At 40.5% G+C, this 22583-nt stretch overlaps 1 protein-coding gene across 2 annotated transcripts in view; it reads left to right on the top strand.

Annotated features, from left to right (window-relative positions):
* Positions 1-22583, top strand: part of APP (amyloid beta precursor protein) — a 317332-nt gene that overhangs the window by 139831 nt on the left and 154918 nt on the right. For both annotated transcript variants that reach the window (XM_030204274.1, XM_030204273.1), the window contains exon 3: positions 1209-1338. In XM_030204274.1, the coding sequence (XP_030060134.1) occupies positions 1209-1338 (130 nt within the window). The remainder of the gene's footprint in view (positions 1-1208; positions 1339-22583) is intronic.

Below are 22583 nucleotides of genomic sequence, written 5' to 3'. Positions count from 1 at the left end.
CCGAAAAACCACGCGCTTAGTGCGATTCTATAATCTACACCTAAAGTTAGGTTAAATTTATAGAATATGCGCATGTGCTGTTCTTGCGACTAAAATTTAGGTGCACCCATTTAGTCCACCTAAAACCAGGCCTAAGTACCTGCACCTAACTCAGGCACAGATTGGGTGTAGTCCATAATAGTGCACATAGATTTTTGAAACACCCACAACCCGCCCATTCCACCCATTTTGGCTGCGTACATTCGAATTTATTCGCACCACGTTATAGAATATGCTTAGAACGTTGTGCTTATAAATTCTAATTAAAGCCAATTAGTGCTGTTGATTAGATGTTAAGTACCAATTATCAACGCTGATTGGCTTGTTAATCAATTAAGTTATGCACGCAGTTTGGCCATGCGGCCAAGTTATTGCGCACAACTTAAAACACCTATTATAGAATTTGGGGCTAAATGCTCTGTTAGGATCTCTCTTAAAAGGAATGACACTACAGTGTTGCAGAAGGTTGGTTGTTCTGGGATAACCAGTTGCCTGGCCTATTTTCTACAGAGCACACAGAAAGGGCCATCTCTTGCTTTAAGGGGTAGATTATCACACTACATATAGTAAGCAAAACCCACAGGTAATTTTTCACTAATCCCAGAAAAAAGAACACACTTTCTTTTCTTTTCATATTTTTTCCCCTTTAAAAATAACCAGAATGCACCTGCTTTTTGTGCATGGTTTTCTTTAGGGCAAAAATATGTCTGCAGTTTTGATTATTCAAAAATACATGTGTACCTCCCTCTCCCAATGTAACCCCCTCCTGAGAGGACTTCCTGAAGCCTTCTGGTAAAAGCCTGAGATCTTTGGTGTAGATGTGGAGTTTTACTTGCGTAGAGGGTGGGCATTAAACTGCATTTTACCACAGAAAGAACTTTGTAGACTGTCCACAGCACTAAATTATTTGTAGATTTGATTTTAAATATTGCCAATAGCATTATTGCTTGCAGATTTCAAGTTTGTGCTTATTCGGTTATCTCTACTTGTGCTACCATGTTTCAAACATATGCTGTGTACTTTTCAATATAGTTTAAGCAGGGGAACGATATGGCAATGAAATATTGAAGTTTAATTTCATCATTTTAGCATCAGAGTATTGGACAAGTATGTAATATATTTCCAGTGTGTTATCCTTTAATGGCTAAAGCTTGTGTTTCTGTCTTTAGGTTTACCCAGACCTGCAAATTACCAATGTTGTTGAAGCCAACCAGCCAGTGACAATCCAAAACTGGTGTAAGAGAGGACGTAAACAATGCAAGAGCCACCCTCATATTGTGGTTCCCTACCGCTGCTTGGGTGAGTACTGGAAAATCCAGCAATCAGAGGACGTGATATCCTTCTGTGACCCTCCAATGGTTAGACTGAATAAAGGCGAGAAATGTTTAACAGCATTGATTGTGTCTTGAGCACTGGCAATCCACTAAAATTCTTTCCTCATGTCAAATGGTTAGGATTTCCTGATAAGCAGTGGAAGCCTAAGAAGGAAAAGGCTAATGTAATTAAAACTGGCACAGATTAGTGCTAGTGTACAGAGTTTTAGTAATGAATATCACTGAGGTTTCCCTAAATATGAATTTACTTCAGAGGGAAACGAGTTGATGTACATTTGGGACTAGAGTCAGGAAATGGTTCTAAAAAATTGGGCGGTCAATGCTATTCTATAATGGACACTCAAAAAATGAGTGCCCATGATAGAATAACATTGAGTGCTGATTTTGGCAAATAAATTTGAGTGCCAGGACTTATGCCTGCTGAAACCAGATGTAATTTCCAGCACACATCCCTGGTATTCTATAGCGCTGTGCACAAATTTTAGGAATGCCCCTGGCCTGCCCATGTACCTCCCATGGCCACTCTCCTTTTTGGGTTGCATGCTATGGGGTTTGGGCGCAAATTATTACAGAATAATACATAACAAGATGTGTGCGCAAATTCAAATGTTGCCAGTTGGCATCCAGTTATTGGCACTAATTGGCTCAGTCAATTTAGTTGGACGCACATTTTGGATTGGTGATCAATTTTGGGCACCATCAGGCTTATTTTCCAAAGAGAAGGATGCCCATCTTTCGACACAAATTGGAAGATGGGTGTCCTTCTCCCAGGGTTGCTCAAATCGGCATAATTGAAAGCCAATTTTGGGCGTCCCCAACTGCTTTCTGTCGCGGGGACGACCAAAGTTCATGGGGGTGTGTCGGCACCGTAGCGAAGGCGGGACTTGGGCGTGCCTAAGACATGGGCATCCTGAACCCATAATCGAAAAAAGAAGGGCGTCCCTGACGAGCTCTTAGACAACTTTACTTGGTCCTTTTTTTGTTACGACCAAGCCACGAAAAGGTGCCCAAACTGACCAGATGACCACCGGAGGGAATCGGGGATGACCTCCCCTTACTCCCCCAGTGGTTACAAACACCTTCCCACCCTCAAAAGAATTCTTTAAAAATATTTTTTGCCAGCCTCTATGCCAACCTCAAATGTCATACTCAGGGTCCATCGCAGAAGTATGCAGGTCCCTGGAGCAGTTTTAGTGGGTGCAGTGCACTTCAGACAGGCAAACCTAGGCCCATCCTCCCCCCCACCTGTTACACTTGTGATGGTAAATGTGAGCCCTCAAAAACACACCAGAAACCCACTGTACCCACATCTAGATGCCCCCCTTCACCCGTAAGGGCTATGGTAGTGGTGTACAGTTGTAGGTAGTGGGTTTTGGGGAGCTCAGCACACACGGTAAAGAAGCTATGCACCTGGGAGAAATTACTGAAGTCCACTACAGTGCCCCCTAGGGTGCCTGGTTGGTGTCCTGGCATGTGAGGGGGACCACTGCACTATGAATGCTGGCTCCTCTGATGACCAAAGGGCTTGGATTTGGTCGTTTCTGAGATGGGCGTCCTTAGTTTCCATTATCGTCGAAAATCAGAAATGACCAAGTCTAAGGTCGACCTAAATTTCCAGATTTGGGCGTCCCCGACTGTATTATCGAAATGAAAGATGGACGTCCATCTTGTTTCGATAATATGGGTTTCCCCATCCCTTCACGGGGACGTCCTGCGAGGTCATCCTCAGAAAAACTTGGGCGTCCCCACCGATTATGCCCCTCCATGTATACAATCTGGGGGTTGTTTAATTCATTAGTATCTGCTGAAAAATGTCTTGGATGTTTTGCAGTTAGGGCCCTGTTTATTTTAATGCACACTAAACGCTAGAGTCTCCCATATGTTTTTATGGGTGACTTTAGCATTTAGCGTGTGCTAAAAAAGCTAGCGTGCCCTTAGCGCTGCTTACTAAACAGGGCTACTAATGCATAAAGTGGTGCGGTAGTGGTGTTGGTCCACTTTTAAAGATAATAAATAGAAATAAAACAGAGAAAAGAAAATAAGATGATATCTTTTATATTGGACTAATTTAATACATTTTTTGATTAGCTTTCGAAGGTAATGCTTTTGTGTTTCGCTTATATATTCTGATATTCGAAAGCTAATCAAAAAATGTATTAAGTTAGTCCAATAAAAAGGTATCATCTTATTTTCTTTTCTATGGTTTGTTTTATTTCTATTTGTTACAGTTATTGGTAAACCTGTGTAGTAAGAAGAGACTTTAGTATTTTTGATTCCGCATCCTGGGAGATCGATCTTCTCTATCTCTATTCAGCCTCCTTCATTACACAGCCTTTCCTGCTGGGTTTGTTTCGCTCTGTCTGCTCTCTAGAAAGCTTGACTGTCTTCTTTCCTATATGATTTTATGTTTTTAGTCTTATGTACACCACTTAGATTCTTCTGTGTTGGAACTGGCACTATATTAAGTTTTTAATAAACATAAACTTACTGTATACGTAAGGCAGCCTCTACCTTCATATTTCATAGCTCTCTAGGAAGGGTTGTATTTCTTTCACGGTAAGTTCTACTGTTTGTCTCCATCACATTTCTTACCCCTCTATGAACACAGCCTCTACCCATCTTTTATTATGTAATAATAATATGTAGTGCAGGTTTTTTTAGCTTAATGTACTGTTGTTCAAAAGGCTTAACAGAAATGTATTTATTCATTATATTTGTATCCCGCACTTTCCCACTAAAAGCAGGCTCAATGCGGCTTACATAGTAATAGGTAACAGAATTTTGTTATGTAAAGTAGGAAATTAAGTATAACATAATAGAAGGATGGATGGGTAGTAATAGGATGGGTAGGTAGGTAGAGCAGGTGATAGAGAGAGGAGGTAAGGTGGGAGATAGATTCTGGGTCAATGTTGTTTTCTCTTCAGTATGTGTAAGGTAGATATGGGTTCATGAGATTAATCTGGGTCTTTTGGGTAGGCTTGTTTGAATAGATGGGTTTTTAGTGCTTTTCTGAATGGTAGGTGGTCATGGATTGCTCGGATAGGTCTAAGGAGATCGTTCCATAGACGGCTGCCCAGGAAGGAGAAATTAGATCCATAATAAGTTTTGTACTTGAGACCTTTACAGCTGGGGTAGTGCAGGTTGAGGTACTTTCGTGAGGATACAGACATGTTTCTTGCTGGAAGGTCGACCAGATTTATCATATAGTTCGGAGATTCTCCGTGTATTATCTTGTGGACTAAAGTCTGGACTTTGAAATTGATATGTTCTTTGATTGGGAGCCAGTGCAGTCTTGCACGGAGAGGAGTTGCACTCTCAAAACGTGATCTGCCAAAGATGAGTCTTGCTGCTGTATTTTGGGCGGTCTGAAGTTTTTTTTAGGATATAGGCTTTGCAGCCTAAGAAAATACTGTTGCAGTAATCAGCATGGATAAGTACCGTGGATTGCACTAAATTCTGGAATGTTTTCTGGGGTAGATATGGTTTTACGCATATCCACATCATTGTGAACATTTTCTTTGTGGTGGATGTGGCGTGATTGTCAAGGGAGAGGTGGCTGTCTAGTGTCACTCCAAGGATTTTCAGGTTTTCAGAAATGGGGATTGTAGTGCCGGAGATGGTGATGTTCAAATTAAGAAAATAAAATAAAACATTTAGTGGAAATAAATGCCACTTCATATAGGAAAGAGAAAAAAATTACTAAGCGCAACAGTAGTAGCTTCTTCCAGGACCAACTGTCACAGTGTAGTCTATTCTATTCCTGTTTTTATATCCCGCCTACATCATCTTGGAATCAATGTGTGTTACATACATATAAGACAGCAACTAATATGACATCAAACACTTACTACATAGTTTCCAAATATTTGCTAAATAAGTAAGTTTTCAAAGCTTTCCTAAACATCTTACAATTAGGAAGTGTCGATATCTGAACTGGAGTAGAATTCCAAATCTTACTGGTCTGAAAATTAAACGAACTTTCATGTTTACAATGAACCAGATTTACAGAAGGACCACAGAGTCTTATTAATGATCCAAAGTGAGATGCAAAGCGTGCAACAGGGAAAGTAATTAACTGAGCAAGAACTTGAGGGCAACAACCGTTAATTATGTTAAAAACCAAGCAAGCCACCTTAAATTCAGTATGATCTTGTATTGGCAGCTAGTGCAGATCCCTCAGTAACAAGGTCACATGATTAAACTTTTTTACAGCCAAAAAAATCATTCTCACAGCTGTGTTCTGCCAGAGCTGAATCCTATCTAATTTTGCAAGTAGTAACACCAGACTAAACATTACAGTAGTCCAGTTGGGATATTAAACATTGTAAGCTTACTGAAAGAGAGAAGTTTTCAAAGATGTTTTAAATTGTGAAATAGAAGGGTCTATTTGCAGAGCCAAAGGCATAGAGTTCCAGAGCAGAGAGATGGCAGCAAAAAAAAAAAAAAATGCACATTGATGAGTTGGGTCCAAATGAGCAAAACAGACAGGGGAAAAACTTAATCAGCCATCATGTAAAGAACCCAATACTGTAGAGTGAATATGTAGAGTAATAATAGAAGCCACATAGGCTGGAATTCTGTACGAATAGTTGATAGATCAAATTGGAATGCTGTATGAATAGATGGTACCATCTTTCGTATCCATCAAAGTGGTTTACCATAAAATATTATGAAGTACCTTGTGTGCTAATGTAAAGATTTCATATTGAATATGATAGTGAATGGATAACCAGTGATAGTGCACTCACTTAAAGAATAGTTAAGCTCTGGAACTTGTTGCCAGAGGATGTGCTATCAGTAGTCAGTGTATCTCGGTTTAAAAAAAAAGGTTTGGACAAGTTCCTGGAGGAAAGGTCCATAGTCTTCTATTGAGACAGACATGGGGAAGCCAGTGCTTGTCCTGGGATCGGTAGAATGAATTTTGCTACTGTTTGGATTTCTGCCAGGTACTTGCAACCTGAATTAGTGCACCAATTTTTATTTTGCTGCACATCCAATTTTGGCCAAAAAAGGCCTTTTTTGTAGATACGCTGAACAATGGACCTGCACACGTCCAATACACGAGTCTACACCAACGCAGGCCACTTCTCAGCACACTGTAGTACAAGGACTCCTGAATGGGCTGTGTTGGCATTGCTGCGCAGCTTAGTAAACAGGGGGGAAATTTGTTCAGCTTTCTGATTAAAACTTCAAGAAGTTATTATTTGCCTTGCCTGATCTGAGGTTAAGAACTTCTGTGTAACTGTGCCAAACTGAACATTTTCTGTTCTTTATTAATTATTATTTGGCAAAAATAATTTTGGAAGATTAAGTTATGCTTTGGAAGAACTGGAAACTTCAAAGCTGAGAATTCTTAGCTGAATTTTAAGGAATTTAGTTGTGCTGGAGTGTGTTTTTTTGGGGGTCAGTGCTGGTGTTCTGATACTGACAGCATTAAAACTTTAATAGACCTTGAATGAAACCATTGTTAAGAGTAACTTGAGGAATAATTACTTTGATTATTTAATTTAATTATTTACTTAGAAAGCGAGTTGTAAAGGTGCACAGGTTGGTAAGAGTGAATTCTGTATTTGAAACCATTTTCTGTAAATGGGAGGTTAGGGGCTATTGCTTATCTGTTTCTTTTGAAAAATAGTTAGTCATACATGGCCTTAGTCTAAGAAGACACTGATTTAGCTTTCATACACATAGGAAAGATAGAGTTTTGCTTCCTTTCATTTTGTTTCAGATAGGATAGTAGTTAAGCATTGATTCTTCAAAGAAGCTGCTGGTTCCTAACTAAGAGCTAAATACGTTGGTACCCATTCGCAAGAAAGCAATGAAGTGTATGAAGAACAGGTTTATTTTTGCAAGTTTAATATTTTTATTATGAGCACACATATTAGAGGTAACATATTCTTACAGCTGACATATTTTTACATATTATTTTATTAAATGTTTGGACTGAAATTGACAGTGATCCTGTTGTGTTAACAATTTTAGGGCCCTGTTTACTAAGGCACGCTAGCATGCGCTAATGCTAAACACACCCATATATTTCTATGGGTTTCTCTAGTGTTAGTGTGTGCTAATTTTTAGTGCATGCTAAAAACATTAGCACGGCTTACTAAACAGTGCCCGTAGTCAAATATTTACCTGAGTTCTTGAGAGATCCTGGTTAGTGGTAATCTGTGAAAAGAAAACAATGCTTTGAGAGAGAACCTTTTAGCTCGTGCTGCTAACGCTAGAGACACCCATAGGAATATAATGGGTGTATCTGTCAGCACATTCTAATTTCTAACATGCGCTAAATAGCATGCCTACAACGCAGCTTAGTAAACGGGGTCCTGAAATACTTAACCGATTCCAAGTTGAAAGTGTTTCATTGAAGCTACAGATCTTACGTTAAAATTTGGTTTCAAGCTGAAAATACAGAACACTTGAAACTAAACTTTATTACATAACTGTGTGAACAGTAAAAATGAGTTTACACAGGAATAATTTAATTTTGTTATTCATTTATTGTCACAATCTTATTCCGTATTGATTGTTTCAATATCTATTTATAACAGACAAATTTTCATTTGAATATCTTTTTGTTTTGATTATTATTGAATTCTTATTGTAAACAAATAAATATTTTAAAATGTTCAGTCTCTGTGTTGGTGTGAATTAAAGGAGAAACATCATAACATCTAACCATAACTATAGTAACATCTTATGAATTTAATTGTAACTATTAAATTGTAATGTAATTACATCATACTATCACTAGGGGGGAGGGTTACATTTGAAAGCCATGACATTAGAACTTTGACTTGGACTGTTTACTGAGGCAGTTTTGCATGGCATGAATCAGGGTCTTAAAATTGCTGCATGTAACCAGTCCTGCTTCGTATAATAATCATCCCAGATAGGAATGATTGAAGGTTGTACTGTTTCTGTTTAGGATAAAAAGTATACAGCAAAATTATTCTTTAAGTTTGCATTTTTGTTGAGCAATTGGAGAAACTGTTCCCAAGTTCTGCTTGAAACTTACTTTTTACACACTGGTGAGAGGGAAACTTGAGAGTAATGTGGAATAGCATTTTTTTTTTCAGTAAGAAAGTTTACAAGAGGTGTCTACATTTGGAATAGACAGGATGCAAAACATTAGCAGAGGAGAAACTTGCTTGGGGACAGACACAAAGGAAGTTCAATGGCAAGGTGAAAGAGAAAACACAGATTGTACAGGTTATGTGACAGCCCAATGGGCTTGTATTACTGAGCAGACTGGGTGAATTGAACTGTTTTTTCTGCCAGCAGAATAAGTTACTCTAGAGCTTGGTTCCGAAACCTCTGTTGGGGGGACTCCCAAGTTGGGATACCTGCAACGAATACGCATGAAATAGACTTGCACGCATTGCCTTGTAGCATGCAAATGTATCTCTTATATATCCTGAAAGCTAGGCAAATTTAAGAATCACTGTTGTACAACTCTCTGTAGATCCCTTTACTCTGATAAGCTCCCCTCCTGTCCTTGGAAAGATTTATAAAGGGGTTTCTTCTGTAACCCCAGATTTCTTCTAGCTTTGGGGATTTTACACATTAGTTACATGCAACAGTTTTGGCATCACTAATCAAACCATATGTTTCAATAAACCCCTAAGGGTTCAAAAGCTGACACAATGACTATATGGGACAAAGTAAGCATGATGAGCTGTCTGCAAATTAATGAGTATTACTATTTATTTACAGTTTTTAGAATTTTCCCCCACTGTTCTTTGCAAAGCTCTTCGTGCTCAGAATGATTCTCAGGTCTCCTTGCATGCACTGCACGTTTGAGATTTCTCTACACATTTGCAATATATTCAAGTCTAGAAAGGCCATTCCAAAATCTTCATTGGTCTTGCCTGTAATAATTCGATAGTTGATTTAGAGGTATTTCTCAAAACGTTATCTTGCTAAAATATCCAGCATCTTTTCAGCGGCAATTTCCTTGCTGACTATTGGGCATCATCTTTTGAAATACGTTGATACTTAGTTGAATCCATTCTTCCTTTCACCCACACAGTATTTCCTGTGCTATACTGACTGTTCAGCATTGACAACTCTTTCACATGCATTATTATTCTATAAGCAACACTATCTTATGGCCCTGTGGACTACTACACCAGTGTCAATTAAACTTATCAGCAGGTTATTTATTTTGATCTGTAGGTTATCTTGGGTAGATATGACCAGTTTTCAGGCAGTTCTATCAGTGATTATTTTATGTTTTTTGGTCTTCCAGATCTTCCCTTGACTTCAACAGTTCCATGTAACTTCCATTTCTTTACAATATTTCTGATAGCTGAAATTGCTAGCAGGAAGCATTTATAGATTTTTGAATTGTTTTACCTTGATTGGTAAGAATGACATCTTCATTTTGAAATCCTTAGCTGCGTAGAGGGTGCCCATAGTTGTTGAGAGTAGACAAAACTCACAAGCTAAGATGTTAGAAAGGTCAGAACTGTGGAATTCATTTTATTTATTTATTGGGATTTACTGACCGCCTTTATGAAGAGATTCACCCAAGGCGCAGTGTACACAGGTTGTCTTCCCCTGACTAATTGAAGGCCTTATTAACACATAATCAATTTGAAAGGTGTCCACATTTTTTCACTTGCAATGTTCACTATTTTTATTCTTTTCTATCTGTTAAAATCAGCAAATAATTAATTTAGCTTGTCTTAAATGTTTTAAGGCACACTAAGAAACCAAATGCACACCTCCAATTTTTCACAACTGCTAAAGAATTCTGGGGCCCTTTTACTAAGGCACGCTGAAAAATGGCCTGTGGTAGTGAAGACGTGTGTTTTAGGTGCGCACAGAATCATTTTTCAGTGCACTTGTAAAAAATGCCTTTTTAAAAGTTTTGCCAAAAATGGAGATGCGGTAAAATGAAAATTGTCGCGCGCCATTTTGGGTCTGAGACCTTACCACCAGCCATTGACTTAGTGGTAACGGGGTGGTAATGGTCTATGTGCATAAAAAGCCGACTACTGCCCGATTACCGCCCATGCGCCAGAAAATAAAAATATTTTGCAGCGCGCTTAGTGGGCTTACGCAGCTTAGTAAAAGGGCACCTCTGTAGATCTTGAATCATTGTTAAATATGTTTGTAGTATTGTTTCTTGTTTCTTTTGCCATTGAGAAATTAACAATTGAAAATTGTCTCTTGTTCTTTGATCTTCTGGCCAGTGCTCCACTTGGTAGGACACATTGGGGATCTTTTACATAGGCGCACTGGCGTTTTTAGCGCGTGTTAAAAATAGGCACATGCTAAACGGTAGATGCCAGTGTATTCCTATGGGTGTTTTTAGTGTTTAGCGCACACGCTAAACGGTAAAGATGCCAGTGTATTCCTATGGGTGTTTTTAGTGTTTAGCGCACGCCTATTTTTAATGCGCACTAAAAATGCCAACATACCTACATAAAAGACCCCCATTGTTTTCAGACTAATTAAACAAGATACTCCTGGAATCTCCTTGGCATCCTGTGCAACGTACTGCTGACTAACTTATACTTCTAAACGGCCTACTTGTGCATTTAATCAGTCAGTATTAGTCAGGTTCATCTTTTGGTTATGTCTTTCATGTGTTTCTTCTCTTTCAAATACATTTTCCTAACATGTTAAGCCAAAACATGTTTGACCTAGCTCTTTGAATAGAATAGTCTGGATGGAAAAATATAAATTTTTTATAGCTTTTTTGATGATAATACCTCAGATTACAATTAACTGAAATAACCATCAAATTCAAATACAAACCTTTACATTATAAACATTGTGTTATCCCTTCCCCCTACCCCCTCCCTCCGGAATCAAGGTGTGCTAGTGATTGAGGTTTCCATTGTTCATATTTTTGCCAAAGCTTATTAAATGACATCAAACAGCTACGTCTCATAGCTGTGAGTTTAGACATTTGGAACAGCATAGCTGGTAATGTCTGCTGCTTCCAGGACTGGGCCAAGGCCAGTTTTGCTGCTGTAAAGAGATGTATTACCAGCTTATGGTGGAGCACGATTATTTCCAGAGGCTTGAAGTGTAATAGGCAATATTCCACTTTACACAGGTACTGCTGTTGTAATATTTGTTGTACCAACTGGATCACTAAGGTCCAATAGGATTGAGCTACTGGGTATGTCCACCAACTATGCAAAAAAAGTTCCTCTAGCACCACATTTGTGCCAGCAATCAGCAGAAACCTGTTGGTATATTTTATGTAAACGTTCTGGAGTTTGATACCACCAGTACAATATTTTAAAGCCATTCTCAGATATTGAGCTAATGGAGGCTTCAGCAGGTATCAGTATCCTTTTTTTCCCCAAGTTTCTGGAGGAAAGGTGGTTTGTAATGCAGTCTCCCATCTACAAGTGTAGTGGATTTGGGGGTTAGTGTATGATAGTAGAGCTAAGTAAAGGCGAGAGACGCTACCTCTCCCTCCCCCACCCCGGAGAGCTTGTTCAAATGCTGTTTCTGCTAAGCTGAATTCCTCCCGAGCACTCTTGCGGATGAAGTCTCGCACCAGCCAATAGTGAAAGAGTTTTTTTCTTTCCAACCCATATTCCTCTTGCAGCTCTTCAAAATTAAATATCCTCCCAGTATTCCAAAAATTGCCCCAAGGTGTATAAGCCATTGGAGGTCCATCATTTATAAATCAAAAAGATAAACTGAAAAGTGAATTTATTCTTAGCTTCTTACTGGAGAGTATAGATATACTTTCAAGGTTTCAACGCTTGAAGTATGTCATTGTGGTGGCCAGAATATCTTGATTTTTTTCTGCTTAAGAATTACCTGGAAATCCTGTGGGATAGGTAAACTCTGTTTCATCCCCTTACCCTTAATTCATAGTCCTGAGGGAGACACCACAGTAAGCAAACAATATAGAACTCCTTTGTTGCATTGTGTTGCTGTATAGGGTCTTCAAGTTCAATGTTCATTGATCCTAAAATGTAACTTCAGTGCCACAATTGTGGTCATTCATATTCCGAAATAACATTCTGCATTTGTATGCAATCATTATCAGGTAATACCTTTTTCCATCTTAGGATGCAGTCGCTCACGCTATCAGTGGGCTGTCATCGTAGCCTCCATTTTGTGTAACTTTTTTTTACATAGCAACGTACTGCAGTTCTACTCAAATGTATTAGATTAATTAGTATTGGTAGCTATTTAGATATTACAAAATTTTGTGGTTAGACATGGGAAGAGAGGTGTGGAGTGGGTGAACTAAATAAGGAATTTCTTATGCTCATCTGCCCAAGATGATGGAGTACAAATAAAGAAGATGATAAAAATTGTTCAATAAAGAGAGATGATTTACATGTAGTCACATTGTATGGCTTACAACTGGGATATATATCCTTGCAGTGAGTATAAGAATAACATAGTAGACAAGATGGGTTGGTGGGTCTTTTTCTGCCATCATGTACACTATGTTACTATCCAGCTCATTTTCGAAAGTGATCGCCGGCCATCTTCCGACACAAATCGGGAGATGGCCAGCGATCTCGCAAAAGCGGCCAAATCGGTATAATCGAAAGCCGCTATTTTGACACCATCGCCGCTTTCCCGTCGCAGAGCTGTTGAAAGTTCAAGGGGGCGTGTTGGCAGTGATGCGAAGGCGGGACATGGGCGGGGTTACGAAATGGCCGGCTTTAGCCCATAATGGAAAAAATAACCCGGCGATGAAGAGCATTTGGCCGCTTTTACTTGGTCCCTTTTTTTTCAGGTCCAAGCTTCAAAAAGGTGGCCGAACTGACCACATGACCTCCCCGTACTCCCCCAGTGGTCACCAACCCCCTCCCAGCATAAAAAACAGGTTACAAATACTTTTTTGCCAGCCTCTATGCCAGCCTCAAATGTCGTACCCACCTCCATGACAGCAGAATGTGTTCTGTCCTCCGACAGCCTTTGCCTGCTTGTGATGTGGCTCGGAGGTGAGTGTGGCACCTTTTCTGTTATTTGCACTGCAGAGTCACATCAGCAATGCATTGTGGTGGGTATAGGTATTGGTAGTTGGTAGGCTCTGCTTTTTCCCCTGCTTACTGGGTCAGAGTGTGCCCTGTTTTGTTTCCTGTTGTAGTCCATGCGGTAGTGGCCATTTTTGTAAGACAGTTTTAGATCCCTTTCCTGTGATACCCACGTCAGAGAACGTAGTTCTTACCTTGAATGGTGCTGAAAGAGGGCATTGTACACCATTGTGCCAGCTCTGACCTACTGCTAATCTTAGTACCAGGGGACTCTTTGCCAGTGGGGCACAACCTCTGATCTGCAGTTAACTGTGAGTAAACGTGGTTATTTCAAGAAAGGACTTTTTCAGAGAGATTAGTCTTCAGGTATGAACTGGTGTGCCAAAGTTATACAGCAACAATAAGTCCTAGAGGCTGTATGCAGGTCCCTGGAGCAGTTTTAGTGGGTGTAGTACATTTGTGGGTAGTGGGGTTGGGGGGCTCAGCTCCCAAAGTAAGGGAGCTATGCATGTGGGAGCTTTTCTGAAGTCCACCGCAGTAACCCCTAGGGAGCCCGGTTGGTGTCCTGGCATTTCAGGGGGGCCAGTGCACTAAAAATGCTGGTTCCTCCCACGGCCAAATGCCTTGAATTTGGCCGGGGTTTGAGATGGCCGACATAACTTTCCATTATCGCTAAAAAACGAAGCCGGCCATCTCAAACCCCGGCCAAATCCAATGCATTTGGCTGGCCGGAACCGTATTATCGAAACAAAAGATGGCCGGCCATCTTTTTTGAAAATACGGGTCTGGCCAGCTGTTTGCGGCGCCACCAAAATACATCGCCGGCCATGTATTTCACCGGCGCTGTTTGATTATTCCCCTCTATATATGTAAGAGTATTTTTGCCATTCTTGCTTTGGTGTGAATGAAGCATGTGAACACTTTTAAGTAATCCCAAATTAATAGCCAGAGTTACTAACATATATTACCTAGGTAATATGCTAACACTGTAAATGCATGTTTTTCTAGCGCAGGTCCTGTTTTATGCAGTGGGATGTAGTTGTTATTAATGTGCATTAACCTGGTAAAACACATTAATAGCTCTAAGTGAAAATAGATGAATGCAAAAAGTCATAATTTCACACAAATTGAGAAACACCGCTTACTTTATGGTTGCTTGTATTTTTTTTTTTTTTAGCTTTAATTGCAAGTCTTACACTTGCAGGCGTTGTATCCAGTGCTTACATTTTCCTTGTAAAAAACTAATTTGAGTCTGCTTCTACTTCCTGTCACTCATTTCTAACATAACTTGCTTTATACCAAAGGACTCTGTAAGTAAAAAGCTTACACATCTCATTGCAGGATGTGAAAGAACGCATGTATACAGCAAGTTATATCCACTGGAAACTATGTATGTACTATCATGACCCTATTAGAATTGTGGAGAATGATCACTTGGGCATTGCTGTTCTTACTGATAAAAAGCTTGATGCAAGAAAATTGGCCATTATTGTAAAAGAGAAACATACTTGAACAACACTATTAATAGAAGTGTCAGTACCAGTGACTGTTCTGGACTATTTATGGAGAAAGAGAAGATCCTCATGCACTAACAAAGTCAATTGCAGACCAAGAAAATGTGGCAGAAAAATACAGAAATTGTCTCAATTGTGTTGAACACTACTGGTCTGAGTACAAGGAATTTCCAAACTCATCTTGATGTGCTGCCTGTGCATGTTGCATCTTATGAACTGAGGAAGGAGGCTGTCTGGCACATTGTAAGTGTTGAGAAGAACATTAGCAGTGAATATAGGAGACTGAGTTCATCTCCAACATACCGTGGCATAGCAGTAAGGTTCATTCATGTCATGATAATTGCCCCAAGATAGAGAATGGTTAAAACAGGTATAAATGAGCTAATACTACGGGTGCCTGAAAATCGGGAGTCTTGTTCTCTGCATATTTTAATATGTGAACTCTTAGATCCTCACTAGCCCAAAGTGGTGATATTTAGAAGCTTGTTTGCCATCTCTCCTCTGAATTGCCTCTCAATAATGAGTTAGCAATGGGTGGCTGATTAAGGAGCAGACCCTGTATAAGGTCATAGGTGAGTTGTCTTCCCTCTTCCAATTCAAATTAGATATGGACATATTCAAAGTGTTATTGTGATAGGAATTGTGATTTCAGGTAGAAAAAGCAATGGTCAAAGCCAGAAGGTTGCTGGGGTGATAAAAAGAGGGATGACCAGCAGGAAAAGGAGGTGATAGTGCCATTGTATAAGTCTCTGGTGAGGCCCCATTTAGAGTACTGTGTGCAGTTCTGGAGACCGCACCTACGAAAAAATATAAACAGGATGGAGTCGGTCCTGAGGGCGGCTACAAAATTAGTAAGCGGTCTTGAACATAAAAAAATATAGGGACAGGCTTATGAACCTCAACACGTATGTGCTGGAAGAGAGGAGGGAGAGAGGAGACATGATAGAGATGTTTACATATCTCAAGGGCATTTATGTACAGGAAGTGAGCCTTTTTCAACTGAAGGAGAGCTCTGGAACGAGGGGGCATATGATGAAGTTAAGAGGGAATAGATTTAGGAGTAATCTAAGAAAGTATTATTTCACGGGAAAGGTGATGGAGGCATGGAGTGGCCTCCCGATGGACGTTGTGGAGTCGAGGACTGTGTCAGAATTTTAAAAGGCATGGGATAAGCATGTGGGATCACTTAGGAAAAGGAAGAGTTGGGGGTTACAGAGGATGGGTCATATGGCCTTTATTTTATTTAGTTACATTTGTACCCTGTGTTTTCCCACTCATGGCAGGCTCAATGTGGCTTACATGTACAGGTACTTATTTGTACCTGGGGTAATGGAGGATTAAATGACTTGCCCAGAGTCACAAGGAGCTGTGCTTGAAGTGGGAATTGAACTCAGTTCCTCAAGATCAGAGTCCACCACCCTAACCACTAGGCCACTCCTCCACTCCATTGCTGTCATGGTTCTATGTTTCTATATATTAGGAGTGAGCAAGAGTTCTTCATATTTAATAAGCCAGATTCTTAAGTACTGAGCTAATCTTCCTGTGCAGACTGTGTCTGGGTTTCCCATATGTTGCAGAGCAAATCTTTATCACTTTTTAAGGCTTGGAAAGCTAGTGCAGAATCAGAAGGTATCAGACTGAAGGGCCAGGAACCTGTGCAGCAGATTAGCAGGGCTGCAGTGTGCTTCACTCTTCCCAAGTTTGCAGTCAGCTGGCACAAAAAAACAGGAAAATAGACCAACTGTTTGTTTGTTTAGTGCATACCATAGCAGGAATGAGCCTGTCTAAGCACACTGTGTCAGGTACAGCTTGTCTCTCTAGTGTAATACTAAGGTCTTTTTTAGCACTTGCACTTTGCTAAAGCAAGGTTCCTTCTGGAGTTTGCAAATGGGTGTCACAAATGGAGGAGGGAGGGGAAGGGGTTGAGTGAGAGAGCAGCCTTTTATCTCTTTTTTCCACATCTTCCTGTTATATATTGCAGCATGTGTTTTGCCATATGTAGAAACTACTGTGTACCAAGATCTGATGGAGGAATGAATCTCATCAAATTATCAATAGAGAGCTGCTGCTGTGGTAACCTGCAAATGTAGTTACCATTCTCAAGAGACCCACAGGAGTGAAATGTATCATTATCATCAGCATTTATAGAGGGGACAATTCTATAAGTAAGAGCCTTCATTTAGGTGCCCCAATGCCATGCTGTGAGAGCCTGTTCTATAACTGCATTCGGGTGCCTAGATTCGATTATAGGATACTGCTGTAACCCAATATCGGTACACCTTACATTTACGCACAAACAGTTACACCAGCCAAAGACCTGGTGTAACTGCCGGCACATCAATGTGGCAGGAACGGGTATAATTTACAGTATTTTAAACTTTTTTATGTATTTACAAGATTTTTATTCCGCACTATCTACACAGTTCTAGGTGGAGAGCAAATTGACATACACAATAACAAAATCGATATAACATTTAAAAAAACAAAACTGAAATACTGAAAAGCACATTATTAAAAAGTTGAAATCAATTAAAACCATTTGAACAGAACTATATTCCGATACTGATTTTATACGTTTTACATCTTAAAACAGAGAAATCAGGATAGCTGATAGACCTGTTGAAACAAAATGGTCTTAAGTGCTGCCTTAAACTCCTTTAAGTCTCTTAGGGATCCTTTTACCAAATGACAGTAAAAGGAGCTCTGCGGTGGTACCGGTGCGCAGGTTTGCTGAGGCCCCCTTTTACCACTGCTGGTAAAAGCCTTTTTTTTTCTTTTAAGGAAGGAAATGGCCATCCTGTAAGATACTTACAAAATGTCTCACCGTGAGGCTTATTCAAATTGATTTATTCAAATATTTAATGGAGGAAAAGACCTCAAAAGTCCTCGCTCGGCAGCAGGACTTTTGAGGTCTTTTCCTCTATTAAATATTTAAATAAATCAATTTGAATAAGCCTCACGGCGACAAATTTTGTAAGAATATTAGAGTTTCAGCTTATCATTTAGTTGTTTACAAGGAGATTCACTGAAGATTTTGTCTAGTTTGATCTGTATCTACATGCTGTACGATAAACACTGCCGTGTGGCCATTTCCTGGGGGGGGGGCATTTATTGCTTCCTATTTAGGAAGCGGTAGGGGCTCCAGTGGTAGTCTGGCAGTAACGGGGCAGTGCGCGGTGCTGCCCAATTACTGCCAGGCACACCCTTGGTGCTAGAAAATTCCAAAATATTTTATAGCACCTGAATTGGTGTGTGGCAGTAGGGCCAAATCGCTGCATGCCAAACTGGCACTACCCCTTGTAAAAGGGCCCCTTAGTGCTCTAACTGGTGGGCAAAGCATTCCATAACAGTGGACCAACTATCTAAAAGATAGAAGATCTGTATTCCTCAAGATGCACTGCTTTATAAGAAGGGACATCTAACAAATTAGCTGTCAAAGATAGTAATGTGCAAACAGTATTCTGTCTCCTGCTCATGCTGTACTCATATATATGCCCCCTTGCATTTAAGTGCTCTTCCACGTACTCGTGCCATCACAGAATAGTGCTTAGTTGCCCTGCTTGCACTTTGACAGGTAACTATGCAATTGGGTAAGTAAGTGCTAATATTTCATACATTTATGAATGCAAGGGGTGTGCAGAGGGATGGCGGCGGGGGGGGGGGGGGGTCGGGGGGGATCAGCAGGGGGGTCCAGGGCCAAATCTATGGGGGCCCAGGCCCCTGTGGCCCCATGTAGCTATGCCCCTGCTTATAATTGCATTCACTCTGCAGCTCCTCAGTACCTCTCCACTCTCATCTCTCCCTACATTCCTCCCCGGGAACTCTGTTCACTGGGTAAATCTCTCTTATCTGCACCCTTCGCCTCCACCGCTAACTCCAGACTCTGTTCCTTTTATCTTGCTGCACCATATCCCTGGAATAGACTTCCTGAGCCAGTAGTCAAGCTCCATCTCTGGCCGTCTTCAAATCTAAGCTAAAAGCTCACCTTTTTGGTGCTGTTTTTAACTCCTAACCCTTAGTCTCTTGTTCAGAACCCTTATTTTATCATCCTCACTTTACTATTCCCTTATCTCTTGTTTGTCCTGTTTGTCTGTCCTAATTAGATTGTAAGCTCTGTCGAGCAAGGACTGTCTCTTCATATTCAGGTGTACAGCGCTGCGTACATCTAGTAGCGCTATAGAAATGATGAGGAGTAGTAGTAGTAGTAGATACATGTGCCATACTCTACACGGTGTCTGGAAAAAACGGGACCCCAACATATTTCCAAATAATCCCAAAGCATCCTACTGCAGCAGGAACTTCTGCCTGAAATTTGAGACATTTCTGAGTACTTTATTTTTCAACAGGATGGAGCTCCAATGCATGGAGCTCACAAAACAGTGGAGCTCTTAATTAATGAAAGCCCAGAATTCATTGACCCAACAGCTCAGTGGCATCGAAGACTTCATGAATGTGTCAAGGTTGAAGGAGGACACTGCAGGTTTTCAGGAGAAGATTTCTTGTCAATTTCTCACATTAAACCGCGAGTTTTGTCGTCTTTTGCAAGCGGAAGAAAACCTATGCAACTTTAAGCACTGATAGTAAGAAACAAGCATGTGTGCAAGTCTGAGCAAAATCAAAAGTGAGAGCACACATTGGCACCTGTTTTTCTGCGCTTAGATATGAGCCTTTCAAAAATGTTCAGTGCAAACAATTTTTGAAAGGCTCATATTGAAAAGCACAGGAGAACAGCGCTAGTGTGTGCTTCCACTTTCAGGCTTGTTTGGGCATGCACAGAAGAGCCACGCTTACTGCAAAACCTTTGTGTCCATGTTCCAAGCATGGTCCTCCCCTTACTTTTCATTTGTTAGTGCAAGTTAAACATGTATATCATTTCTTCTGATCACTGCTTTGTTATGTTTCTGCGCTGTTGTTATGCTATGGGGTTTTGCAGTGTAGGCTTTAGTGCCTGTCTTTGAGCTTCAGCCCCAAAGTGACTAGTCCAAAGCCACAACCAAAGGCAATGGCAGGAACAGAATTTGAACTCAGTTGCCTTCTTTTCCACTGGTAGGCCACCAACTCTGTACTGCACTGACCATTTACACCAGCCTTTGACATGGTGTAAATGCTTACTCCTAAAGTTACTTTATTTCAAAACCACCAAATAGAAAAAATGTGGGGACTAAACATCCAAAAGCATGCTCATGTCCCAAACATTAATCTCATAAACAGGATTAATTTAGAAATAAACTTAGATTCTTCTGGGGATCATCAGATTCACATGCAACTCACAACCATATGAACAGTCCTGTTCTATCGCTATAGGCGAAATGGTGTGGTGCAAATCCTCACAGAATCCCCCTTTCTTCTACTACATACTTGTTCTCTTTTTTTGTTATTTTTACAGCTTTTATATCCCAAAATTGCACAATATAGCAAAAATATTTAAATATAGCACACGTGCTTCTTCACACAAACTTATCTTTTGAATGGCAGCAACTTAAAAACGTCAAGGAACCCCCACCCCGATATGCACCACACTATTTCGCCTATAGCGATAGAACAGGACTGTTCATATGGTTGTGAGTTGCATGTGAATCTGATGACCCCCAGAAGAATCTAAGTTTATTTCTAAATTAATCCTGCTTATGAGATTAATGTTTGGGACATGAGTATGTTTACTGCTAAAGTTAGGCACATGTGTGCTGACTTACTGTGTATTGTATAATGGCAGTTTCATGCACAATTTCCTTTTAGTGAATGAGTGCTTAGCACCCATATTTTTCATGCCTAATTTTTGGCGCACTTTTCTTGAATCTACCCAAGTGCATTAGTGGCTTTGTCTTCAAATGGAACAAGAAATTCAGGAGCCTCTTTCCCAGAGCTCAGTTAATTTGTTAATTTGGTCTCCTTTTTTAACATCTCTTTAAAAAACAGCTGTAGGGAAATGCATTCATTTCCTTTCCACACCCTTCCCCCCAGCTCAGACTTAGTACAAGAGCTTGGTGCACACAGTGCATTCAGATTTCTCCATGGCACACCCATTCATGACATGCACCTCAGTGACTTAATTCTGTAGCTACTACCATACAAACTCAGTGCTCTATATTCTACAGTATTCACATGTGGTGTTATAACTAGAATGGTGAAGTGCTTAATAATAATCCTATTTAATAGTTATTTTGCTTTCACTCTAACACCCGCTATTGCTTATTAAAGTAAAAAGAATGCTTAACTGTGAAATGCTACAATTAGACTGCCAGGATATTTTTATCTTGTTAATATAATTCTTGTAGAATGCAAAGATCTAAAGATTCTCCTCTCCAAGCCTAATTAGAGTAGGATAGAGGCAAGAGAAATGATTTTCTAAACGAATTCCCAGAGTATATTGCTCCTTATACAAAAGAATAAATTGCTCTTGATCTACGGCTATACAAGGTGTGGGTAAAATGCTCAAATATACTGTCATAGACTTGCTGCCTCTGTACAATCATCAAACTACTATGAACCATAACATAAAGTATATATTACCCTGTACCACATGAGTGGGACAACATAAGAGTGTCCTGTCATCTAAGAAGTGAGGATATGTCTTTGACCCAAACAGACTTTTCTGGAATACAGTAAGAGTAGCAGGTTGGTCTTTGCTGCAGGGAGCACTCAGAAGGGGAGGGAATCCTCCGGACAAGAAACTTCTATGCCAGGCTGCCTGTGCCTGTGGGGGGAGGGACATCAGTGGGCACATGAGCCAGATGATATTCTTAACCAATGTTAATATATATTGCAAGGCTTAACATGATCTGTGATCATCCATTTTAATATTAATGAGCTGATTTGCATATGGAGGAGTAGCCTAGTGGTTAGAGCACCAGTTTTGACATCCAGAGGTGGCCGGTTCAAATCTCACTGCTGCTTTTTCTGATCTTGGGCAAGTCACTTAACCCTCCATTGCCTCAGGTACAAAATTAGATTGTGAGCCCTCCAGGGACATAGAAATACCCAGTGCAGCTGAATGTAACTCACCTTGAGCTACTACTGAAAAGGGTGTGAGCAAAATCCAAATTAATAAACATACAGTATAACTATTTTAAAGCACATTAAGTATTCAAACTGTTAACTATCAGGCTCATTTTCGAAAGAGAAAGACGCCCATCTTTCGACACAGATGGGAAGATGAGCATCCGATTTTGGGCATCACCAACTGCAGTCCATCGCGGGGACGACTAAAGTTCACGTGGGTGTGTCAGAGGCTTAGCAAAGGCGAGACTTGGGCGTGCCTAACACATGAGCGTCCTCAACCCATAATCGAAAAAAGGGCGTCCCTCACGAGCACTTGGACGACTGTACCTGGCCCTGTTTTTCTTACGACCAAGGCACAAAAAGGTGCCCGAACTGACCAGATGACCACCGGAGAGATTCGGGGATCACCTCCCCTTACTCCCCCAGTGGTCACTAACCCCCTCCTACCCTCAAAAAAATCTTTCAAAATATTTTGTGCCAACCTCTATGCCAGCCTCAAATGTCATACTGAGGTCCATCACAGCAGTATGCAGGTCCCTGGAGCAGTTTTAGTGGGTGCCGTGCACTTCAGACTGGCGGACCCAGGCCCACCCCCCCCCCCCACCTGTTACTCTTGTGGTGGTAAATGTGAGCCCTGCAAAACCCACCCAAAACCCACTGTACCCACATATAGGTGCCCCCTTCACCCGTAAGGGCTATGATAGTGGTGTACATTTGTGGAGAGT

This window comes from Microcaecilia unicolor, chromosome 5, assembly GCF_901765095.1.
Source record: "Microcaecilia unicolor chromosome 5, aMicUni1.1, whole genome shotgun sequence".
In the NCBI taxonomy this organism is placed as follows: Eukaryota; Metazoa; Chordata; class Amphibia; order Gymnophiona; family Siphonopidae; genus Microcaecilia; species Microcaecilia unicolor.
The sequence above is the reverse complement of the archived record's forward strand: the minus strand, read 5'-3'. Positions and strand labels throughout refer to the sequence as shown.